The sequence below is a fragment of the Trachurus trachurus genome (genome assembly GCF_905171665.1).
Source record: "Trachurus trachurus genome assembly, chromosome: 13".
Classification (NCBI taxonomy): domain Eukaryota; kingdom Metazoa; phylum Chordata; class Actinopteri; order Carangiformes; family Carangidae; genus Trachurus; species Trachurus trachurus.
Window position 1 is genome coordinate 28,719,776 of NC_139892.1, and position 22,071 is coordinate 28,741,846.

A 22,071-nucleotide genomic window follows, 5' to 3' on the forward strand; every position below is an offset into this window, starting at 1 on the left:
TCCTAAAGCAAATAAGATCAATGCAAATCAAACTTACAAAAAATGAAATGCAAATCGAGTGAAAGTGTTTTACTTAGGACCTGGATGAGGAGCATTGGAAAAGAGTCTAATTTCCCTAAGCAAATGCCATCCTCCCAAGGAGTCTAACCTTAACCCCTAACACACCACACACACATCAATACATTAAATCTCCACACTGTCAAAAGTGCAACTCAAAGTCATGTGTTATTGTGTCTTATATAATGCCTATGGTAATTAAATACCACTCACTGGCTTGATTAATACTTCTTTTATCTTCTTGTTTCACACCATAGACTGTGTACAGTATGTTCACACCTCATAGAAGTCCAGCTTTTCCCATGCTACCCAATTATATTTGATTCCCAGTATGAATCCACACGTTCAAGTTTCCCATATTTTTCCTTTTTAATATACTTATATATAAATACATACATTTGTATAAGTCATTCTTGATTTTGGCTTCAACCTGTGATTCAGCACAAACAAGCAAGCTGGTGGAGGCACAGAAACAATACAGATAAGAAGAAACAACCCATAAGATTGATATAAAGTCAGAACTCACATTGAGGCCCAAAATAATAAAAACAAAATGTTAATGTCCCAGTCACCTTATGTTGGCAGCAGCTTCTGATGTAGCCATAACATTGGGAGGAAAGGCAGTTTCCATGCTTAACAAGTAAACAACAAAATACACGTGTACTGAACATTTCCATGAATTAATTACAGTCTGGGTTGCAGTTTTCATTCCAGAAGTATTTAAAATGACAATAACACTTGAGTGAGGCACAAACACTTTGAAAAGGTACTTGAAACAGAGGGTGACTATACTGTTTGTTCAATAGTACAGCAAGCAGAATTTAAATCATAATACAACTGTTTTGAGGGTTAAAATTTGATGAGAAAATACTGAAAATGAACTAGATTACATCAGTATGTTTGAGTAATCTAGCTAATTATCTTACATTATTATAATTAACAAGAGAAAAATAAGCCATCTTTTAATACATCTTAAAAGAAATCTTTCATTAACAACTGCAATAATCAACACCAACATTTTTGCTGCCCTGAAACAAAAACAGAGGATTGTATGGCCAGAATTGTACAGGACAGTCAGGGACCATTGCTCAAGACAGGCCAAGCTCTACACATCTCTACACAGCCAAGCTGAACGGCACAGCCCTGACACTGCACACACTCTCACAGACACCACTCACTCATTCTCTCATCATTAATCTCATTTTTAAATGCTTAGTTTCAGACATTTGTCATGCTTGCCCTGTTACGTACGGTTTGTGTTGCCAACAACAAATATAAACTTTTCCCCACAAGACAAGCTTTGGGTTAATATGTATTACTTTTGTTACAAACAGAGCAGTTCCCTTACAGGGTGATTTTTAAAACTCCAGATTAGAATAAGGCCTTAGATCCACATGGAGTAATGCTGCAGACTGCCATGCTGACCTCCACTGGCTATTCAGTCGTTTAAAGAAGATTGTCCACATGATTACAGTTTAGAGGATGAACAGTCAATATTAAGTTCCTGCGTAGACAGTATAATAAGCAGATCAGTGACAAAGACGATGACATGGATAAAAACATGGTATCACATTGGAAAAAGAAAACAAAAACAATATAAAAAGAAGTGACTGCTGCTGGATTCATCTCAGAAGCAGAAGCTACAGTGGCGTCGAATGCAGCAGTAGAGTGAAGAGTTTAAGGCAATACTGGTAAGCACCACACCACCATATCAGAGGGATATCTGGGGGAAGATGTCCAGTAATTTATCGGTTCAGTACAGGGAGGGCAGAGGAGGTTTTTCACTTGTCCTGCATTTTTTCCAGAATTGGCACAATCATGTCAAACTTCGGCCTCTTAGCTGGGTCTTCGTTCATGCATATCTTCATGAGCTTGCAGATGTGGGGAGAGATGCCGGGCGGGATAGTGGGCCTCAAACCCTCCAAGGCAACCTGAAGGCCAAAACATACTGAGATTACATACTGCAGGGTTTCCACGATATACATCTAGTCATAGCATCCAGGTACATAATAGGTTGTTTCAATGGGCCGGGCAGGGAGTGTCACTCTTGGCATGCTCCATTGTCAAGTGATGTGACAGGCTGTTAATGAGTTGGAGCATAGCTGTTATGTGCTTTCATGTTGGGTGTCCCTGACTAAGAATTTCATAGTTAAAGCTGATTTGTCTGATTTTGCTTTTCCTCGACTAATCATTGAATTATGTAGTTTTTTCCCTCATTGATTTATGATCTAATTTGAGTTTTTTTCCGCTCCAGAGAAAAGCACTAAAACATCCACATAAACAAATTTAATCCTCAATTGGCATAAGATAACAATAACAGGATGTTCTCCATCCATCCTTTTCCTTATCCCACTCATTAGGCTTAAGTACATGACATGCATCACTGTCTCTCTTTTGGGGACGGTGTACGATGAGTGTATCAGTTCGTGCTGTGAATTAATGAGTTTGTATGGGGAATGAAAACCTGCAAGTCCCATCGTTGTGTGGATGTGCATCAGTGCTTGTAAAGGCGGTTCAATAGTCACAGCACCATGGACAGCGCTGTTTTCTACGTGTAGTGAGTGTGTGTATGCAGGTGCTGTGCGATCAATAGACAGAGAACGCATCACTCAGTTTAATCTTGTAAATAAAACTTCTAGCCGGAATTAAATTTTCCCTCCATTGAAGGGAAACCACATGAAGTGAGGAGAGACACATAGGACAATCTTTTTATCATAATCATATTTTGCGATGATTCAACGGCGAGATTGAAAGTCGAATCAGACTTCTTTGAATTGTATCAACAAATCGCTGACTCCCGGTCACCCCTAATGTATACACGTCAAATTATTCTATTTGATTTATTTTCTTATCACTATGGGGGGCTGGGTGGGTGGTTCGTGGCCCCACTGCTGAAAAAAATCCTAGATGTCAAATCTCAGAACAAATATTCCTGAATCAATTAATCGTTTCAGCTCTACAGACCTTCATCCCTATTTCCATGTTCGATAGGTCAGCATAGGGAACCTCTCTGGTCACCAGCTCCCACAGCAGGATGGCAAAGCTCCACATGTCGGCTGACCGACGGTTGATATCCTCCGGCTTTTTCTGCAGGGCTAGGTACCGCAAAGAGCAACAACAGAAACACACATTGAAATGAACAAGATACATCAGCAAAAATCCCTTCTATTCAAGCTCAGCTGAAGGTTTAGACAACACCTTACAAGTGTGCTTGAACACATTTAACTAATATCACTTGAACTACTGTTCACTCAGATTGTTAGGTACTCATTGCTCTTTCCATCTGTTATTTACAGGGTGTAAATGTAAAAAAGAGACCTTGCTGAAGATTCCCCACCTTTGCCAAATCTGTACATTTGTACCTTATCACCAGGAGTGCTACCTGTGCTCTCACTTTCCTGGCTCACTACTATACTCTATGCAGGCTGTTTCTATGGTGAATGATGGCGACATCTCTCCTGCATCCCATGCAGCCACAGCTCCCTGAGCTCCATACACTCAGTGCTGCAAAAAGTTCACTGGTTATTTTCTGACTCCATAACCAGTTTATGTTTCCATCTTGCCTGGATTTCACTGTATCTCTAGGGGAAATCAGCTGTAGATTACATTTGGCTCGAAGACCGTCTCGGGTTCCCAGCATCTATTTTTCACGCTCAAGCTTCTGTGGCTTCAGCTGTCACTTCGGATCGGTGCTGTTTGAGTGATTCCTACCCTCAGGGGCTACCCATGCTGGAGAGTACATCCTGCCGGGACACTGGAAGGAAAACTTGACATCTGCCATGCTGATCCTGGCTGTCATGTCTTCATCTATCTGTGGAAACGAGGAACACCGAGTGAGATGTCACTTTCTACTTGTCCAGTTTTCTGGGGCAACACAGTTTCTTTTAATAGGTCATTTCAGTACAACAGTTGGGTAAATTGTATTACAAAAAGCAGTGCTAAAATCACAACATCTCCTTACCATAACACTCTTGCTGTTGAGATAGTGGCGGGGGATCATGGGTTCAAGTGTGTGTAAGAAAGCCATCCCACAAGCAATGTCCAGCGCAAACTTCACCGCTTGCGTCTGATCAACCACAAAGTCTGACGTGAGGATGAGGAACACAAAATAATTAGGTTTCAGCCATTTTGACCACATAACAGGTTGACAGTCACATTCCTGATGTACAGAAAGTGATGGGAACATAATGACCAAGTGCAATAAATCACAAATCGCTGCAAACCACCAAAACTGGTGATAAGAATGGAGTTTGTGACCCGAGTAGAAGTACTCACTGGTGCCTTCATGCAGCACGTTGTAGAGGGAGCCGTAAGGCATCCAGTGTGTGATGATGATGGGGTGAGGGGCGGGAGGAGACTGACATGCTCCCAACATGGGTAGGACATTCGGGTGGGAAAATATCCTGGGATGGAGCCCAAGAGGGAGGGACACGGGAGAGAGGACAGACAGACAGAAACAGGCAAAACCACAGAGGATTTGACGTAAACAGACGAAACCGTGTGGGATGAAGCAACACGCCCCAAAAGTATAAATAACAACACAAAAAAATACATAAAGTTTGGATCAGCACAATGCAAACAGACAAGTGAGTGACAACAGAACAGAACAGAGGTTGTAATAAAGACAGGATTCAATAATAACCTGAGTTTGGGATACTCCTCATTGAAGTCTCTACTTTTCCTTGTGGTCCAGTCCCGAACCTTGAGCACCTTAATAACAATTTCATTTCCTTGCCAGCGCCCTTGCCACAGCTACAGACAAGAAATAAATATAGAAAAAAGAGTAGTGAATGACGTGCTCCTTTCACTGATCAGTTCAGCATTAATGTTCAGCACAATAAACAGTGAAGAATAAAGATATAAAGTACCTCTCCTGACTGATTCTCATTTATTCTAGCAAGGAGAGAAAGCTGTTTGTAGTCAATGCCTGCGTGTTTGTTCAATGTGCCATTTCCTGAAAACAAGATGAAGACAAACTTAAGTGACACTTTGAAGCTCAGACAAAAGCCCCTTTATTCATGTGAAAATGAGCAAAGCACAACACAAAGAGAAAAGCAGCGAGACTCACGGGGTCGAGTTCTGGTGGTGCCTTTCCAGAACGTGTCCTTGAAGGGAATTTTAGTCAAGTTCTGTCCCAGTTTCTCAGCTTTTTCTGGGTGATGAAGAAGTAGGGAAAACATCAACAGAAGCATGACTGATCGCTACTGAGATACATTTAAAACGGGTGCAATAACAACTGCAATGGGCAGCTGGGATACCTCGGAGGAGTTCACGCAGGTGAGGTTTGGCTTTGTCCAGAGGAGTTTCCCCATATTTGTTACAGATGCTCACTTGAGCTCCATTTGTCACAAGATCCTGGAAAAGAGTAAAGCAGAGTGGTCTCTCAACGACATCTTCTAATGGTTATCCTGAGGGGAACTGACAGATAAGCCTCTTCTTTCTTCTCACCAGCAGGGGGTGCACTAACCTCAGTCACTTGGTCTTGGCCCCAGAAGCAGGCATAATGCAGTGGTGTGTTTCCGTGCTCATTGGCAGCATTTGTGTCTGCTTTGCACTGGATCAGCTAAAAGAAAGAGAAACAAAGGATTATGAGCAAAACAAAGCTGGTCAGATCTTGTTTGGGCTGTATACAGGGATGACTGTTGATGCTGCCAAGAAAAATCATGAGAGTGTGTCTTGCCTGTGGACACATACCAGAGGTATTGAGACATGACTAATATTAAACTCAATAGCTGCCTGGCAGCTATTCTAAATCAGACACCCTGCAGCAGAAGCCTGCCTCACATTATGGCAATACGACTCTGCACAACACTGACTTCCAGATTAACTTTGCATGTCTGTCATGGCCTGATGTTAATACCTTTCAACAAATACAATTATAGAGCAGTCACTTTGTGTTTTTCCATTTTACCAACTACAGGCGCTTTACATATATATTAAATTTACATCCACATGCACATTCACATGTCAAGCTGCATATTGCATCTCAAAGAGTAAAGCCTTAGATATAGGATGTTAGCATATATAGGCTAGTCTTGTCTCTTTAAAAAAAATTGTGCTGCAGGTGAGTCTCTTCTACTGCATGGGCGCTTGTGTTGACACAGACTATCTACCACCAGCAGATGCATTGAAATTAGCATGTGGGTAAAGTGACTGAATCTGAATAAATAAAATAATTGATTGGTGGATATATTTTGTGGAAAATCACTACCTCTTTCATGTTATAAAATGCTAGCAGTGAATGTAATTAGCGCTGTAGTTCACAAAGGTTTTACAATCAAAGCTGCACACATTATAACAGTATATTTTCCCTTGACACTGACAAATCTGATGAGTCCTCTCTTTGCTGATTGTAGGGCTGCAAGAACAGACAAGACCTTCGTTTTTCTAATTGCTGCTCAGATTACAACACTTTGGGTTTCATAACATCCTGTTTTTACGAGTCAACTTAAAGAGATATATCAATATTTTGGTCACACCATATAGGATCTATTCAAACATATATCAAACATATATTATAAGTTGTAATGACATGGAGGTTATTCATTCAATGACAATCATCTAAAATGTTTTACTATGTGGTACCATGGAGTGGATACCCCAGCATTTAGATGAACCTCACCTTTCCCACAATCTCTCGATGTCCATGGCTGGAGGCCAGGTGAAGGGGCGTGTCGTCTCCACGGTTCATGACGTTGATGCGAGCTCCTCTCATGATAAGCATGTCCACCACGTTGGAGCGGCCTTCCCTGCATGCCCAGTGGAGAGGGCTGAAGCCGTGGTCATCTCTACAGTGAGACAGAAGTATTCACATTCAGCACAGGCTACACAAAAACCTTTAATAATCATAATAATATTGCATTTTATTTATAAAGCAAAAGAGAAGATAAAGGTGTGGATGAGTTTCTCAGCATCACGTAGGGTGAGTGTGGGACAGAGTCTGGCTGTATTCCTGAGGTGGTAAAACTGTATTTTGAAAAGATGTTTGATGTGGGCCTCAAACCTGATGCTGAGATTGATGACTAATGATGACAGAGAAATGTCCTGCCCAGAGAAGGTGATGCAGGTTATGGTGGATGTTCTGGTCTGGTGAGGGAAACCAATGAAGATGGCTTTGGTTTTTGAACTGTTAAGCTGAAGAAAGTTGTGCTTCATCCACACCCTTATCTCCTCCAGACAGGTAGTGATCATGTATCTGTCTCCATATAGTTGTGTGTTATCAGCATAACAATAAAAGAGATTCCAAAGCGACTGATGACTTTGCCGAGGGGGAGCACGTAAAAGAGTGAATAAAATGGGTCCAAGAACTGATCCTTGTGGAACTCCACTTTAACGTAACGAGGACTTGGAATAACTGCAGGACAGGCAGGAAACGTTACAAAGACCCGAGGGACAGAAAAGTATGCAGAAACCTCAGCTCTTAACATATCTACATTAGGTTTTTCCCAGCTCTGTGGTAAAACGGGCACAGCGCCAAGGGGTACAGACAAGGAGGGATTTTTGGAAGGCATGTGTTTGTGCTGTGACAATAAAAATATCACTTTTCACAAAAGAAGAAACAAGTGTGCATTTCTCAGAAAAACTAGATGGTCATTATAAAGCATACACATGTTTCTGCCCAGGAGATGGTTCTTAACACTTCGAAATACATGCAGCTCCCAGTATATTAAATCAACCTATATAAAACACTCCAGTGCCATTATATGGTAATTTTGCTGTTATAGTTTTAGAGCCGTTGGATTATACCGCGCTTCAATGATATTTTGCCCGTTCCAACTGAAATATACAATGAATATTAGAAAGACCTCTTTGTACAAAATGTTACAATTCAACAGCACTACAGCATTACATTGTTTTAGGCTATGTAACACTGCTGCACATAATGAGGAATTTCATTTGTATTCATAGTGATTTTGTGTCATTTTCTCCCTGTGAAAAAGGAAGTTGATGCAACTCAGACTGAGACCAGAGCTTAAAGGCCCCTGGCACCCATCATTCCTCTTTGTCTCAGTGACTCTGGCAACGACACATGTAGGACGGTGGCCTCGATTACATGACAGAGTGACTAATGGTGTACCACCTCAGAGAATCAGAGATAAAGACTGAGAGATTAAGACACAGCAGCCTGAGCCGAGTGAAAGAGTGTCAATCAGAAAAAGGCAGAAAGAAAAAAGAAACACTTGGTTGAGTGTTTGCTACTGTTCTTTTAAGGGCCTGTGAGACTTCCTCTCGCAGCACTGCACTACAGCAGCTGTGCAGTTGTCTGACACCATTGTCTTTTAACTCTATCTTCTCCCTTAGTTAAATTAAAACTGCTGGACTATGCTGGTAATTTTCTATTATCTGTGTGCTTCACTGTGCAAAGACACTGCACAATCCATCTGTCACCAATGTTATGCCCTTATTCTAAAATTATGAGTAGGGAGGGAGATGCCATAATAATGCAATCTGAGAACTGAGGGAGTATTATGAATCTGCAGGAATTTGAACCGTCCTGCCCCCCACCACCACCCGCCATCAATTCACTGGCTTGTATTCACACATCCTGCAGCGCTCCACTCAAAAGCAGCATCGAGAGCTTCACAGAGACCCTCAGTCCCACAACACACACACACACACATCTGTGCATCTGGGTGACCGGCTGCAGTCACACCAGATCTGCTCCCTGTGTAATTTCCTCTCAGCCCAAAAGGCCAAATCCTAAAAACTAATTAGCCTACGCTTATGAGAGAAAAACTCCCCACAGGCCCACGTCTATGATTTTATGAGTTTTCTGTGTTAAGCTTCAGTCTGTTTAGGGGAGGAGGTGGATTTGTGACAAACTTAATGGCTCATTACTTAGAAACAGGTATGTGCGCAATAATAGAAAAATATCACCCTGTTTTTCTGTATCATCTTCAATTTATAGATTACAAATAACTGGAGCTCAGCTATTTGTATAGATCAATCATTTACCACTTATCAATAAAAAGCTCCAGTTTTCTCTGGTTTCTCTGCCAACTGATTTATCTTTGAGTGCTGGAGATCGAGTTGGACAAAATCAGACATGTGAAGTCAACACCTCGGACACTGTAATGACATGTTTCTCTCCAACACCAGTAAATTTATAATGGGGATATAAAACAAATTGTTTCAGCAAACTTGTGTGCTCATGTGTAACAGCCCAGTTTTAAGGGATGCAGTAAAACAATCAAATCACACAATATACCATCCATTTTACTATGAATTTTACTATTAATTTAACTAAAAGAGCCCCAACTCCACCTGGCTAACACTGGCTAAAACTGGCTTTTTGTGTATTTTCTGTTCACTTGTTTTTAATGCGAGCTTTCCCTTTCAGCTAGCTTCATTCACACAACCCAAAGGCAGATGAGTGGCAGGGTTTTCTTCAGCTCGCCCCCTCCACTTTGGCTGCGGTAATTTATTTCAGGCACTTCCACCTGCCAACACAGCTCAGTTTAGCAGACGGAAAAGCCCAAGGAAGCGCCCCTGTCTGCACCCTGTATGTCTCTGGCTCGACATCCCAGCCAGGATAACAAGCCTGAGCTGGGGGACAACAAATCATCTTAGTAGAAAGGTAAAATAAACCAGTTCTCCAAGACTTTGTATGTGAGAAGGAGTACAGTACAGTACAGTGACAGTACAGTCACTGCTGTCATTAGAGTGTGTGTCAAGTAGAACTGCTCTACAAAAAAGAAGACCAAAATTAAAGAAACAGCAGACTAGAAATCACCTTATCTTCAGCTACTGAGGCTCAGAAGGTGGTGTCACATACTGTAGCTGTGTATATTATCCTCACATGAACAACAACAACAAAAAAGTATTAATACTAGTTATCTCTGCTTCTGTATAACCTGCCATGACAGCTAGCTTATATACTGTAGACAAAAGCTATACAACACTGTGCCCTAATATTCAGTTTTATAATATGACAAATGTTTGGCAGTTGTGCCTGAAAACTAACTTCAATTATAAATTAATCTATCAATTGTTGCAGCTCCACCGCTGGTTCTAACTTTGTTAAAAGGGACATTATTAAAGCCTTTTCCACTTTTTTCTCAATAAACATGAAAAGTGGATTTCTATATTGGTGTGTGTGTATTAATAACCCAGCAGTCATGTTAAAGCTAATTATTGTGTGGACTCTTTAACATAAACTGCTAACACCGCTTCTTAACCTCTAACAACTATAATGAGTGCTGTCCTGCTGTTAGTAATAATCATGTGTGAATGGTAAAGTGTTCTGCTTGAATTATAATCCTCACATGTGCAGAGCTTCTTTTGGACATAAATGATGAGGAGGCTAAACACAGACGACCATCAAAGCCACAATCACATACTCATAGGCCAAAGAAAACACAAGAGCGTTTTAAGACCCATTTAAAATCAAAACACCAAATATTCTCTAAATTTGAACTTCTCAAAAGTGGTGATTTCCTGCTTCTCTTGTGATATACGATACTTAACTAAATATCTTTAGGTTGTCGCTTGATGTTCAGACAAAACGAGTAATCTGAAACGTCACCTATGGATCTAGAGAAGTACTTGTCAGTATCAATTAATCAACTCTAAATATAACTTGCAGGTTTTTTCTTCCCACCTGTGCATCTTTCTTCTTTTGAAACTGTTGTTTATCACAAACACACACACACACAAATAAATAAACTAAGCTAAATTTAAATGCTGGTTAAAAACCACATCCTGACCCTCATGCTGGTTTTTGACACTGAAATATAGCTCTCTACTAAAGTAGTAATGTAAAACAAGATTCAGAGACAGAGATGATGACAATATTGTAAACATTAGGGAGAATTTAAACTTTGCAATTAACTCTTCTAAACTTTGAGGAAATGTTGAGGGGAAATGACTGGAGCTATCTAATACCGCTGGGAGACAAAATACCAGAAACATCAGTGGAGGAGGGGAAGGTGAAGTGCTCTGCTATGGCTTACTGTGCATTCCTCTAGAAAAAAAATACCATTTAGTCTCACACACACACACAGATTCTCTGTCTTGTCACACATAACTCTTCCAGTCCTGCCCACTACAATAATCTCCTCCTCCTCCCTCTCAGTTTTGGTAGGTGGTAAGACGGTTCCCTTAAGGCCCGTGTGTTATTCCTTGTAAGGAGATTCAGCATTCCACTACTACTCTTCGTGTGGGAGTTGCATCGGTGTAAACACACCGTCAATGAGCGGCACAGAAGATAAAACAGTGAGGATCTGATAGGCTGGGATGTAGCAGGTTTACTGACATAGAGAAAGGGAAGAACTGGAAGTTCTGGAGGGGAAATGAAAAGGCAAAAATAAATGCATTTTACCCACTGGGGGGTGATACATCAACCACGAAAGGGAACTTGACATGTAATCAGCTAATGGACGAGTCACGTGGAGATGCATGTAGTATCCACATTGGCTTGATGCAATCATACAGTCTCACAAAGATAAGAGAATTAAAACAATGCATGTCGCCCATCTGATACTTGCATACTGCATACTATTACTCCAACTATTTTTGAAAATAAGAAGCTTTCCAATAAACATGGGATTTAAAACCTCAAAAAAAAAAAAAAGCATAACTCTGACTTGATGAAAACAATTAGTCGTTGTAATGCTCCTAAAGACATCTCAGCTTCAGAACAAAACAATCAAAACAATGTTCTGTTTTCATACAGCGCCTTACATGAATAGATTTGGCTCATTAGTTTGTTTGTTGATGTTATCACATAAGTTTGCTTCTTTCTGCCCCCTTTCATTCAGGAGTTGCATTATTTTAGTTTTTTTTCCCCCAATGAATGAAACAAATAAACTAAATTAAACTTGAACATGAATAGATTTAGCTAATTAGTCTGTTTGTTGATGTTATCAGAGCTACTTTTCTTTAAACAAAATCACGATTTATTTCTCCTGATTACTACATGTGAAATTAGGGGCGGTAAAAAAGACAACTCAACCAGTTAACATGCTCTGCCTTCATTCTTACTATACATGTACCAAAGCGAAGGAGGGAAAAAAGCCCCAAAAAAGAGAGCAGTTCCTTGGTTGTAATAACAGAGTTACAATAATTACATGAATCAATTCATTCTGTTCTTGTTTGCTTTGAAAACAAATGCTGGTGTAAAAAGTCCAGAAGACAATCTTCCTGGGTGGCCCCATCAGAATTGGACTGAGGAGCTCTGCCAAGTTTGTCTTTACTGAGTCAGCTGAGGATACAAGAGAAGCCCAAGACTGACTGATTACAACTATTAGACAGATGTTTCATGTGCTGCTGAACATCTTACAGAACCCTTCAGTCCTCTCTGCACCTAAACACTGAATAAATGCCCCCCTACAAAGGTCCATCGTTTTTTTTTTTGTAGCAAGAACCGAAAGCGTAACTAACTCTACCATCACTGCGTGTTTCCTGTCCAACATCACGCTTTTGAATTATTCCACTGGCATTTGGGGAATAAACATGTGCCCAAAAGGAAATGGGTTCAATCTCAGGCCACAATCTCACTTGGGACTGAAAAGGCGGGCTCTCGGTCTGCACGATGCAATGCTTTAAGTAAGCAATGATACTGTAGTGTAACTGATGTTGCCTTGAGATTTTGATCCACTGATTCCAGCATCACAAAAAAAAGTAACAGGTAGTTCTTCTTTAAGAGGACACCGAGCGCATTAAACCATAAGCCGCATTTTCAGCTCATCCTTTGTGACAGCAGGAGCCTGCTGCTGACTTCACTTTTAGAGAAAGTATGAGCTAATCTCAGTTTTGACACAGTAACCTCTTATCCCATTGGACTGAACAATTAACCCATACAGGGGTAGACAATAAGGGAAATTTGCCACTGGCCCTCCGGGCTTTTGAAGATCACTGGCCCCACCATTCTAACCACTGGCCCAGGACAATAGGTATCGATCCCCATATTAACGAAAAACAACATATCCCAGCCAATTCCTGCGGTCTCGCCATCGAGGCTGGAACTTTCTGATACCATTACTAGTCAATTTCCAACATTCTTGATACTTATTCAATACCACGATCTTGTAGTTTCTTGAGATTTTGGGGGATTATTTTGTTATATGTATTTTAGTGATTATGTATGAGTTGGTATATTTGTGTTTAATTTTTGTATGTTGTTATTTATTTGAGTCTGATGTAAAGGATTTATATCCTGTATCAGATATTTTTCATTCAATTTCATTAAAGAAGGTCAAAAAAGTGCTTTTAAATTCATCAGGCTACTTTATTTAATAAATAAATAACTGTTTCACATATTTAGCCTCCACTGTGGTTTAACAATGAAGTAAAAACAGAGTTAAAATGGTAAATATGCCTCAACACAAACATGAAGTTATGTAGTCATTACTTTTATCCTCCAAGTAGTTCAGTGATATAACTGTTGTTCTCATTCATTCACGTTTAGGCTGTTTCCACAGATTGGTGCAAAACTGACTCATTGTTTCATTTTCAGCTCAGTTTTGCGTTTACACACGTTTTTTTGTTGTTGTTATTATGGTCTAAATGTCACGTGACGTGCCACCGCTGTGGCGCACACCGAACAGCTGGCGCCCCAGCGCGAGCTCTGGCCCGTGTGTAACGTTCGCGTCGGTCCCGACAGGACTCGACCCGACGCGCTGAGGAGGAGGGAAGTTTCATGGTTAAGAAAAAGGTTTTTATCGGTTCTTGTGACGACCTTCTATCAGCAGCAGTGAGTGAGCTGGAGCTGCAACTGCAGCTGCTTGCAGGTGGTGCTGACGTGCCAGGGCACAGCGCTGGCTGCGCACAGAAAGTAGATGTCTCTGTCGTTGATCGGGTCGGGATCTCTTAGCACTAATTACCGAGACGATTTGACAGTTAGTTATCATTTCAAACCACAGGGATTTAATGTGAAATTAGATCTATTTATTTACTTGTTATATTTTTTTCAAGGCATTATTTTCACTGGCCCCACCGGGCCAGTGTTTGGAGCATTCTGGTGGCCCTGACGGTTTGAAAAGTACGTCCGGGCCACCGGGCCATTTATATTGTCGACCCCTGCCATAAAAGAAGATATATGCATATAGAAACCTTAGCTCACCCTTGGTTGAGGTCATTCTCTGTATTGTCCAACCATAAGCGAACCGCTACTGCATTGCCTTCTCGGCACTGCGTAAAGATGTCATCCATTTTGGCTGAAGTGTTCTCCTAAAATGCAGATGTAGAACTAAACTGGAGCAGTAGAAAGAGGCGTCCCGAGGGGTTCAGGAGAGTCCTGGTACGCATCAGTCCCTCATCTGGGACACTGAGGGACACAACCAGAGATGCTCTGCAACACTCCAGCAACCCTGGGAAAGGGGAAACACAAACAGGGATACTGCTCAGTTGAAACACTTTTCTATTATAACCACTTCCTTTCCAGCAAGATATTGGTTTGTCACCCCGACGTTCATTTTTGTTTAACAGACACAAAAAGAAGAAATCCAAGCAACCAAGACACTTTGCGTTGAGTAATCTTATCCACTTCAGTAATTCTGGGTGGATGCTGATTACAGCATTGTGACTCACAACACTTGGCTCCCTGACCACCATGCTTCATGTTCATTTCTGGACTTCCTTTTTATTTTAACTAATTCAATTGATCGAACAAAATACATATGGTGGTTATTTCTGTAATAGCAAATGACTTGGGTCACTTAACAAGCATATAGCCTAGACACTAACTAGTTCCAGCTTCTGAGCTCTGAGGGTTTACTACCTTTCTCAGCAATATGCCACTTAGGCTATAGACAGTTATTTGCATCCCTCATCTGATCTCCTTTTAATAAACAAAGAAAGAAGGAGAAAATGTGAACGTCTTACTTGAACCTTTCATATTTCACATAGCTTGAACTTAACTTACAACACCTATGAAGGAAGGGATTTAACATATCCGAATAAGCAACAAACTCAAATAGAAAAGGTTATGGCAGATGTTTAAAACGACAGCTGCAGGCCATTTAAACATAAGAATGATCCGCAGTTCATATAACAGAGATAGGTTTACTTTTCATTCATTGTATGACATAAACACGACACCAGACTCACAGTCATTAGTTTATCTCCAACAGTTCACAGCAGCTGTAGACTAGCTGCTCTGCTATCCGGCTAACTCCTGAATAATAAAGCTCGTTTCGGGTTTTGCTGCTTATCCCCTCGGCTCCGGTCGGGACCGCGGTGTGCTCTCAGTACAGTGGATAAAATAGAAACGACTCCATTTACTTCCATTTATAAACCAGCATCTCCTGTTTGACTAAAGGAGCTGGAGGGAGGCTGCTGCTAACAAGCTAACCACCTAAAAACTGACGCCACGGACTGGCTCACTCATTTCACGTTGAATGATAGAGAATAAAACACACACAAAAACAAACATTATTTAGTAGTTTGGGCAAGTCAAAGTGAAAAATGAACGATTAACTTACCAGAAACGCTCGCCTGTTCCGGTGTAAGGCGGTGGGAGAGCAACAGTTATTAGCAGCGTTGCGTTGTCTCCAGTGAGTGAGCGCAGGGTTGTCCACACCCTCACCGCCTCCTACCTAGTGGGGGCTGAGGGGCCGCGCCCCCTACAGGCGGCCGGGAGAACTGCAACAGGTCGCAATATTCATCGCCTCAGGTTATGTTTATTTATCACACTATATCATTATCGTTTTAAACTGCAACAATGAGATTTTATCTTCGTGACTACCGTATCAGAAAAGTTTTTTTGTTCACCCATAACTTTGGGTTTGTTTTTGTTTTTTTAGATTAGATAAACTTTATTGTCCCCAAAAGGAGAAATTTGTCTTGGGCAAAAGTGCACCGTGTAGCAGCATGACAATAAGACATATAAGCAGCAATACCTTGTTCTACCTTGCAAATAAATTATAATGATATTATCTGCGAAAGGTTTAAGTCCTCACAATTTGAAAGTCTATTCTCGCTATAAAGTTTCTCTAGCCTATACAAACAACCCAAATTGCTTAAAATTCAAAAGCCCTAAAGATTTAGATGACAGCCCAAAATTGTACTACTAATTTCATTGAGTGTTCAGCCACTATAACTGTATTTGTCACCTCCACTATCAAAACAGCCATAAAGAGTAGTACAATGTCTAAGAATACATAAGAGCAGGAACAATAATACATATTAAATATGTGTTGGTAAAAGGAAATCTAAATATGTTTACATTTGACAAAATGAAGTGTGGGAACATAAATATTAACCATAGTGAGTTTATGGTATGTGTATCATATGTTTGTTTTTAAGTGTGTTATAACATTGAAATCTGTTTTTTGATTTGATTTGTTAAATGTAATAGTGGAATTTAGTGTGGAAGAGTGAGAAAAATAAACATTAAAAATATCCAATCAGTAGTTGGTTTTGTTATTAATATAATTATTATTATTGCTACAAATCATTTATTCTTGTGTCCTACAAACTGATTATGAATGGATTAAAAACGGATTAAAAACAAAATATAGGTTGTAGTTTCTGACATCGTTGGGAAAAACGTCATCTCCCATAATTCCGTAGTGTGCTTGCGTCATCCACGTGCGCCTGAACTTCTGTTTTGCTTCCTGTTTGCTTCCTACACGCGCATGAGCCGAATCAACGTGGCTTTTGCCTTGGAGAAGGAACTGTTTCAGCTATTAAATGTAGATTCACGATTATTAAATAAAACAATCTTTATGCGCACATCGACATTGACGTGGCGAGCTGTTTGACGGGTGAACCGGTGACTGGTGAGTAACTGAATGAGCAGTAATAACGCGTTCAGAATAAAAAGAGAGACAGTGGCAGGGCGGCGTTTTCTCATCCCCAGCTGTGATTTACAGATGTTTGTGCTCTTTACAGTGTGGATATAAAACATGTTTAATGAGGAAGAAGACTGGAGCGACGGTCAAGACGCTCAGACCCAGAATAATACTGTCCTCAGAGACACCCAGAAGACCAACGACAACACAAACACTAAGGTAAAATAAAACACACTTTCTTTACCTGGATCCAAAAAGGGATTTATATCTGTACTGATGACCATTTGAAGTAGGCTACAGTATGTTTGTGGCTAACCATTATAATAACTGTTGATATTGTTTGGTCTGTAAAATGTCCATCGAAACTGTGCAGAGTCAAACTTAAAATTCAAACTATTAAAAGCTGGTTCTGGGTTTTTTAAACCTAGTATGTCAGACTTTACCAGAATAATATTTGAACATTTTGGCGCCAGGTTTTCTTTATATGGATTTTAAACAGACATGAGAAGGTTTCAAGTGCTACAGCTACAGTATGTAGAGTAATAGCAATGTAAATAACAAGATATGCCAGTAATGTACTAATGTACATACACATGAACGTCCAGTCATATACACTTGCATTTACAAGCAATTCAAAATAAGTAAACTGTTGTTCTTTTTAACATAGCCCTGCGGCATCATGGCTCAACTTTAGCTTTTTGTCAAGCCCAACTCAAGTTCAGTGAAAAGACTAACTATGGAAACTGACGATCTTCCCCTGCTCAGCCCAAGGTTGTTGGTAAGAAGAGCCTGCTGCGAACCCTGCAGACACTGGGACCGGTACCGGAGTGGAAGAGCGACGATCACCAGCGAGACAGTGACAGTGAGACAGAAGCAGCCCCATCCCCTACAAAGAAGAAGAAGAAGAGGAGGAAGAAGAGAAAACATGCAGAGACATCAGGAGAGCAGCAGGAGAATGGAGACTTAGATCAGAGCGTGAAGGAGCAAAAACCTGTAGCGAAAAAAAGAAACAAGGACAAGAAATCTGGTGAGTACATCATTTAGTAATAAGTTTTCTTTTCAGCCACAGCACATATTGATAATGTTAATAAGCATTTAAAACCGGACAATGTTGAATTTGAGTCTTTTCTTTCTTCCTGAAGGTGGCACGAGTTTAAAAACACCTGCAGGTGAAACAAAAGATGAAGACAAACCAAAGGACACAGAGGGACTGAGTAGACAACAGTGGAAAAACAAAATGAAAAACAAGAGGAAATGTAATAATAAATACCGCCAGAATAAGCCTGAGGAGGAAGAGAATAAAACAGAAGCTGCAGATAATCACAAGCCAAAGCAAGAAGTAAAAACAAATTCACATAGCAACAACGACAGTGGAAAAATCTCTCGAACAGCAGCCCAGAAAAAGAAAGCGGAGAAAGAATGTAAACCACAGAAAAGGGAAAAGACTGAAGAGATTGACACAGTCTGTGCATCAGAAAAGCAAACTGTGAAAGAGGAGAAGCAGCCGCCATTAAAAATGCAAAAAACTAAAGAAGGCACAGGTGGAAAAGGCTCCAAATCTGCCTCTGATGGATGTGAAGCTGAAGTGGAAATTCCAGATGTTCAGCAGCAGGTTCCCATCAAAGGACGAAAACCCGAGCTGAGCAAAGAACAGAGTCTGAAAAGAGAGAAGCTGCGGAAAATGCTCAGCAGCCAGAAGACGGAGCAACAGGAGAGTCCCGCTGAGCAGAGGGACGAGCAGCCAGCACCAGTAGAAGAGGTGAAACTGGACCGCTCTGCCTCCCTCCGGTCCCGCATGGAGCAGCGTTTGGAGTCGGCGCGTTTCCGCTACATCAACGAGGTTCTGTACAGCACGTCCAGCGGCGAGGCCAAGCGCATGTTCAAACAGGATCCACAGGCCTTCTGGATCTACCACAAAGGATACACCGCACAGGTTCAGAGGTGGCCCGCCAACCCAGTGGACGCCATCATCTCCTACATTCAGCAAAAGTGAGGAATCCTCATCATTGCTTCGGCATTTTGCATTTGATTTTTAGGTCACAATTTCTTGGGTTTCTCTGAGGAATTTGAAAATATACAACACTATAATACAATAAAATAGTCTTAATCCTAAAAATGCACATGGATTATAGCCACTACACAACAGCTTGAAAGATTTAGTTGTAATGAGCACACTTTAGTCAGTTGTACACTCCATGAAGAAGACTGTAAGCTGTGGTTGAAAGGTCCAGGAAGCTAGTAAGCAGACCTTTGACCGTAGGTTGTTTTATTAAATAGAAATAAAGCTGTTTGGTTTCTGAACACAGCTATGTCTAGCACAATGTCTAAGACACACACATCTGACAGTGATTGAGTTTGCAATTAACAACCACATAAAGACAGAACCAAAATACGCAGTTGGTATGTATATTGGGATGATTTTTCCATTATCTATTCAGAAAAGCAGTGCCGTACAACCCAGCTGTGAAAAGGCAGGAGAGTCTGTAGTCATAGTTTGGTCCAAAGGATTCACCAAGTTTAAATGCATGCCTTGATCAATTTACTAAATGCATGCTTGTAAATTCACTGAGTTACATCCCTGAGGTAGACGTACTTGATTCAGATTAATATTTAGAATTACAGATTGAGTTTTTCACAGTTAGTCTCCAGGCAGGTTTAGGTCCAAATCTCCCATACTGTGTTTAATGTATCTGCTGTAAACAGTAGCCTACAAACCATACATCACTCTGCTGAGGATGTGAGGAGTCAGGCAGGATGTGATGCTGCACTGGTCCCAGTTAAATGCTGTGAGAAGAAGATGGTCTTGTTGTTGGCATCAGCAGTTTTCAGATCTGTTTCAGATTTTGACTGAGATCTCATCAATCCCATCTGTCATTGTTTCAGACCGCCTTCTCTAGTAGTCGCAGACTTTGGTTGTGGTGACTGTAAAATAGCGTCCAGCGTGAAGAACAAGGTGCACAGCTTCGACCTGGCGGCCACTTGCAAGCTTGTTACAGTCTGTGATATGGCCAACGTGAGTATGCGCTCTGCAGTTTTTCTGTTTGCTACCGTAATTAATTTTAATTTCCTTTGTGATTGTTCGAATATAAAACTTCTCTCTGTGCAGGTCCCACTCCGTGACTCTTCTGTGGACATCGCTGTGTTCTGCCTTTCCCTCATGGGGACCAACCTGGGAGATTTCTTAGCAGAGGCCAACCGAGTGTTAAAGATGGGGTAAAATATGTTGTTTTAGTATTGATTGAGAATGTGCATCTGTAGTTTTTCACTATAAGGCACTTTAAGTCTGTCTAACTGTTTTGCATAATAATTTCAGCGGCGTCCTTAAAATAGCTGAGGTCGCGAGTAGATTTGACAACGTGCGGAGCTTCATCACTGCACTGGCAAATTTGGGATTCAAGATGGTTTCCAAGGTGAGGAAGCACACAAGAGGATGTCACTTTACAGGGGCACAGGGACATGTTATCACATTAACACAGGGTATGAGTTTTGTTAACTTGCATTAACCCTCAAACTAATCTGGAATGGGAACATCTTCATTTTACACTTTTGTTCCCTATGCAAAAGAGAAACATACTAAATTAAAGAACAGTATTTACAGTGAGAACAGGTGCCATTTCCTTTTCCTTTTTCATTTTGAGAAGTCTGTTTGTTCAGTCGAGTGTATGGCTGTGGTGCTGTGGGCAGGAAACACCACCCAGACACAACCTGTGGTTTAATGTTGGCAACAACGAGTCTCAGTGAAATGAAGTAAACAAAGCTAAAGGGAATGTAAACAGCTCGACTTGAACAAGACTTAAAGGGAATGGTGATACGTTACTGAAGTTAGTGTGTACATAATCTTAATCAGGCACTGATGGCATGTAAAGAATGACTGGTGTTTTCTCTCTTTGTTTTCCTGTAGGACGCAGAAAACACTCATTTCTACTCCTTTGAATTTGTGAAGACGGGAGGTGCTCCAGATAATGTTAAGAAATTTGGACTTGAGTTGAAGCCTTGTGTCTACAAGAAAAGATGAGAAAGTTGGAGAATTTAATAAAAATGTGTATCTTTTTTTCTACATGTATTTTTCTGTTGATCAGTTTACTAATGGACTTTACCTCTGGGATTCACAGTTTTTTAAGTAGCACAAGGTTGTTTATTTAAATCTATCATGTATGTTTGATACATGTTTGTTAACAGATTTCAACATAGTTGAATCATGTACAGCATATGTACATCTTTTTACCATGCCACACATTTATTACAATTGAATTTGATAATGTACCAGTAGTATGTAGGTGCATGCAGGTTTGCTTTGTAAGCAGACACCACTTAAGTTGAATTCACTAATTAGTTATGATCAGTGAAAGAAATCACCTTATCTGCAGCTATCAAAGGAGAAACCTACATACATGGTACACTGGGTATACCTTCCCAATGGAGGTCATTTTATAAGAAGCCAAGTCATGTAAATGTGAACATTATTGTATGGAAAAGTCATTCAAAATGTGATGATGTTAATGATCAGAAATACAATCTTTGTTAAATGATCCTCTCTGGTGTGTATATTTTGAACAATCTCAGATATATATTCTTAGATGTATCCAGAATTAAGCGATTCAGATGGCATGAGAGAAGGAAATAATTTACTAAAGACACATAAAGGGGACATTATTTCTTAAAGAAAAAACAGATAGAAAATAGATAGATAGATCAACTCAGCTGCATGTATACTCATTTACCACAAGAGGGAGTAACAGCACTGACCGCAGCCATGTGGGAGTGAGTTAAATGTGTCTGCATCTGCATCATTTACTGTAGTGTACTTTATTTATAGAGACACTCCTGTTGTCACAGCAGATGTCCCGACTAATGTCATCAATCAGAGGCATCACAAGGCCAGATGGTTGGCAAAGTCACAGCTGAGTCTGTCAGTCATCTCTGCTGTATGTGGGAATGTGTTTATTGTGGTTCAACATGGTTACAAACAAAATAAAACATCTTTATTAGCAAACCCCTGAGAATACAATGTGCATTAAAAATGAAATTCAAGTACTTAAGTAAGTGGAAAAGGTGCAAAAACAATGCATTTAAAATCATTAATGCCAATCAATCACAACAAACTTTTTTTTTCAGTATGAAACAGTGGATCGTTCCACTTGCTACAGTCATAATCAATCAATAACACTGCTGCAGAGCAAGGAAGCCTTCATATGAAGCTTGTACAGTACGCAATGTAAAGCTGAACGTTGTAAACAAAGCCCTGTGAAGCCCCTTCGTCTTTACACCGTGCTCTTCAAAT

At 40.5% G+C, this 22,071-nt stretch overlaps 2 protein-coding genes across 2 annotated transcripts; one reads left to right on the plus strand and one right to left on the minus strand.

The window, feature by feature from the left end:
* Window positions 1-428: 428 nt before the first annotated feature.
* On the minus strand, window positions 429-15,589 carry LOC310995758 (scaffold protein ILK). Its single transcript, XM_083984883.1, has 13 exons — window positions 15,480-15,589; window positions 14,120-14,366; window positions 6,680-6,845; window positions 5,525-5,620; window positions 5,316-5,412; window positions 5,126-5,209; window positions 4,926-5,011; window positions 4,700-4,809; window positions 4,333-4,460; window positions 4,019-4,140; window positions 3,769-3,868; window positions 3,022-3,152; window positions 429-1,988 (listed from the first exon to the last, which is right to left on the minus strand). Exons 2-13 carry the CDS (start codon window positions 14,206-14,208, stop codon window positions 1,839-1,841), a joined length of 1,359 nt encoding a protein of 452 aa, XP_083841009.1. The 5' UTR covers window positions 14,209-14,366; window positions 15,480-15,589; the 3' UTR covers window positions 429-1,838.
* A 1,012-nt stretch (window positions 15,590-16,601) lies between these two features.
* On the plus strand, window positions 16,602-21,221 carry rrp8 (ribosomal RNA processing 8). Its single transcript, XM_083984653.1, has 8 exons — window positions 16,602-16,778; window positions 16,891-17,009; window positions 17,556-17,817; window positions 17,933-18,779; window positions 19,674-19,803; window positions 19,897-20,003; window positions 20,104-20,200; window positions 20,692-21,221. Exons 2-8 carry the CDS (start codon window positions 16,905-16,907, stop codon window positions 20,803-20,805), a joined length of 1,662 nt encoding a protein of 553 aa, XP_083840779.1. The 5' UTR covers window positions 16,602-16,778; window positions 16,891-16,904; the 3' UTR covers window positions 20,806-21,221.
* Window positions 21,222-22,071: the final 850 nt, after the last annotated feature.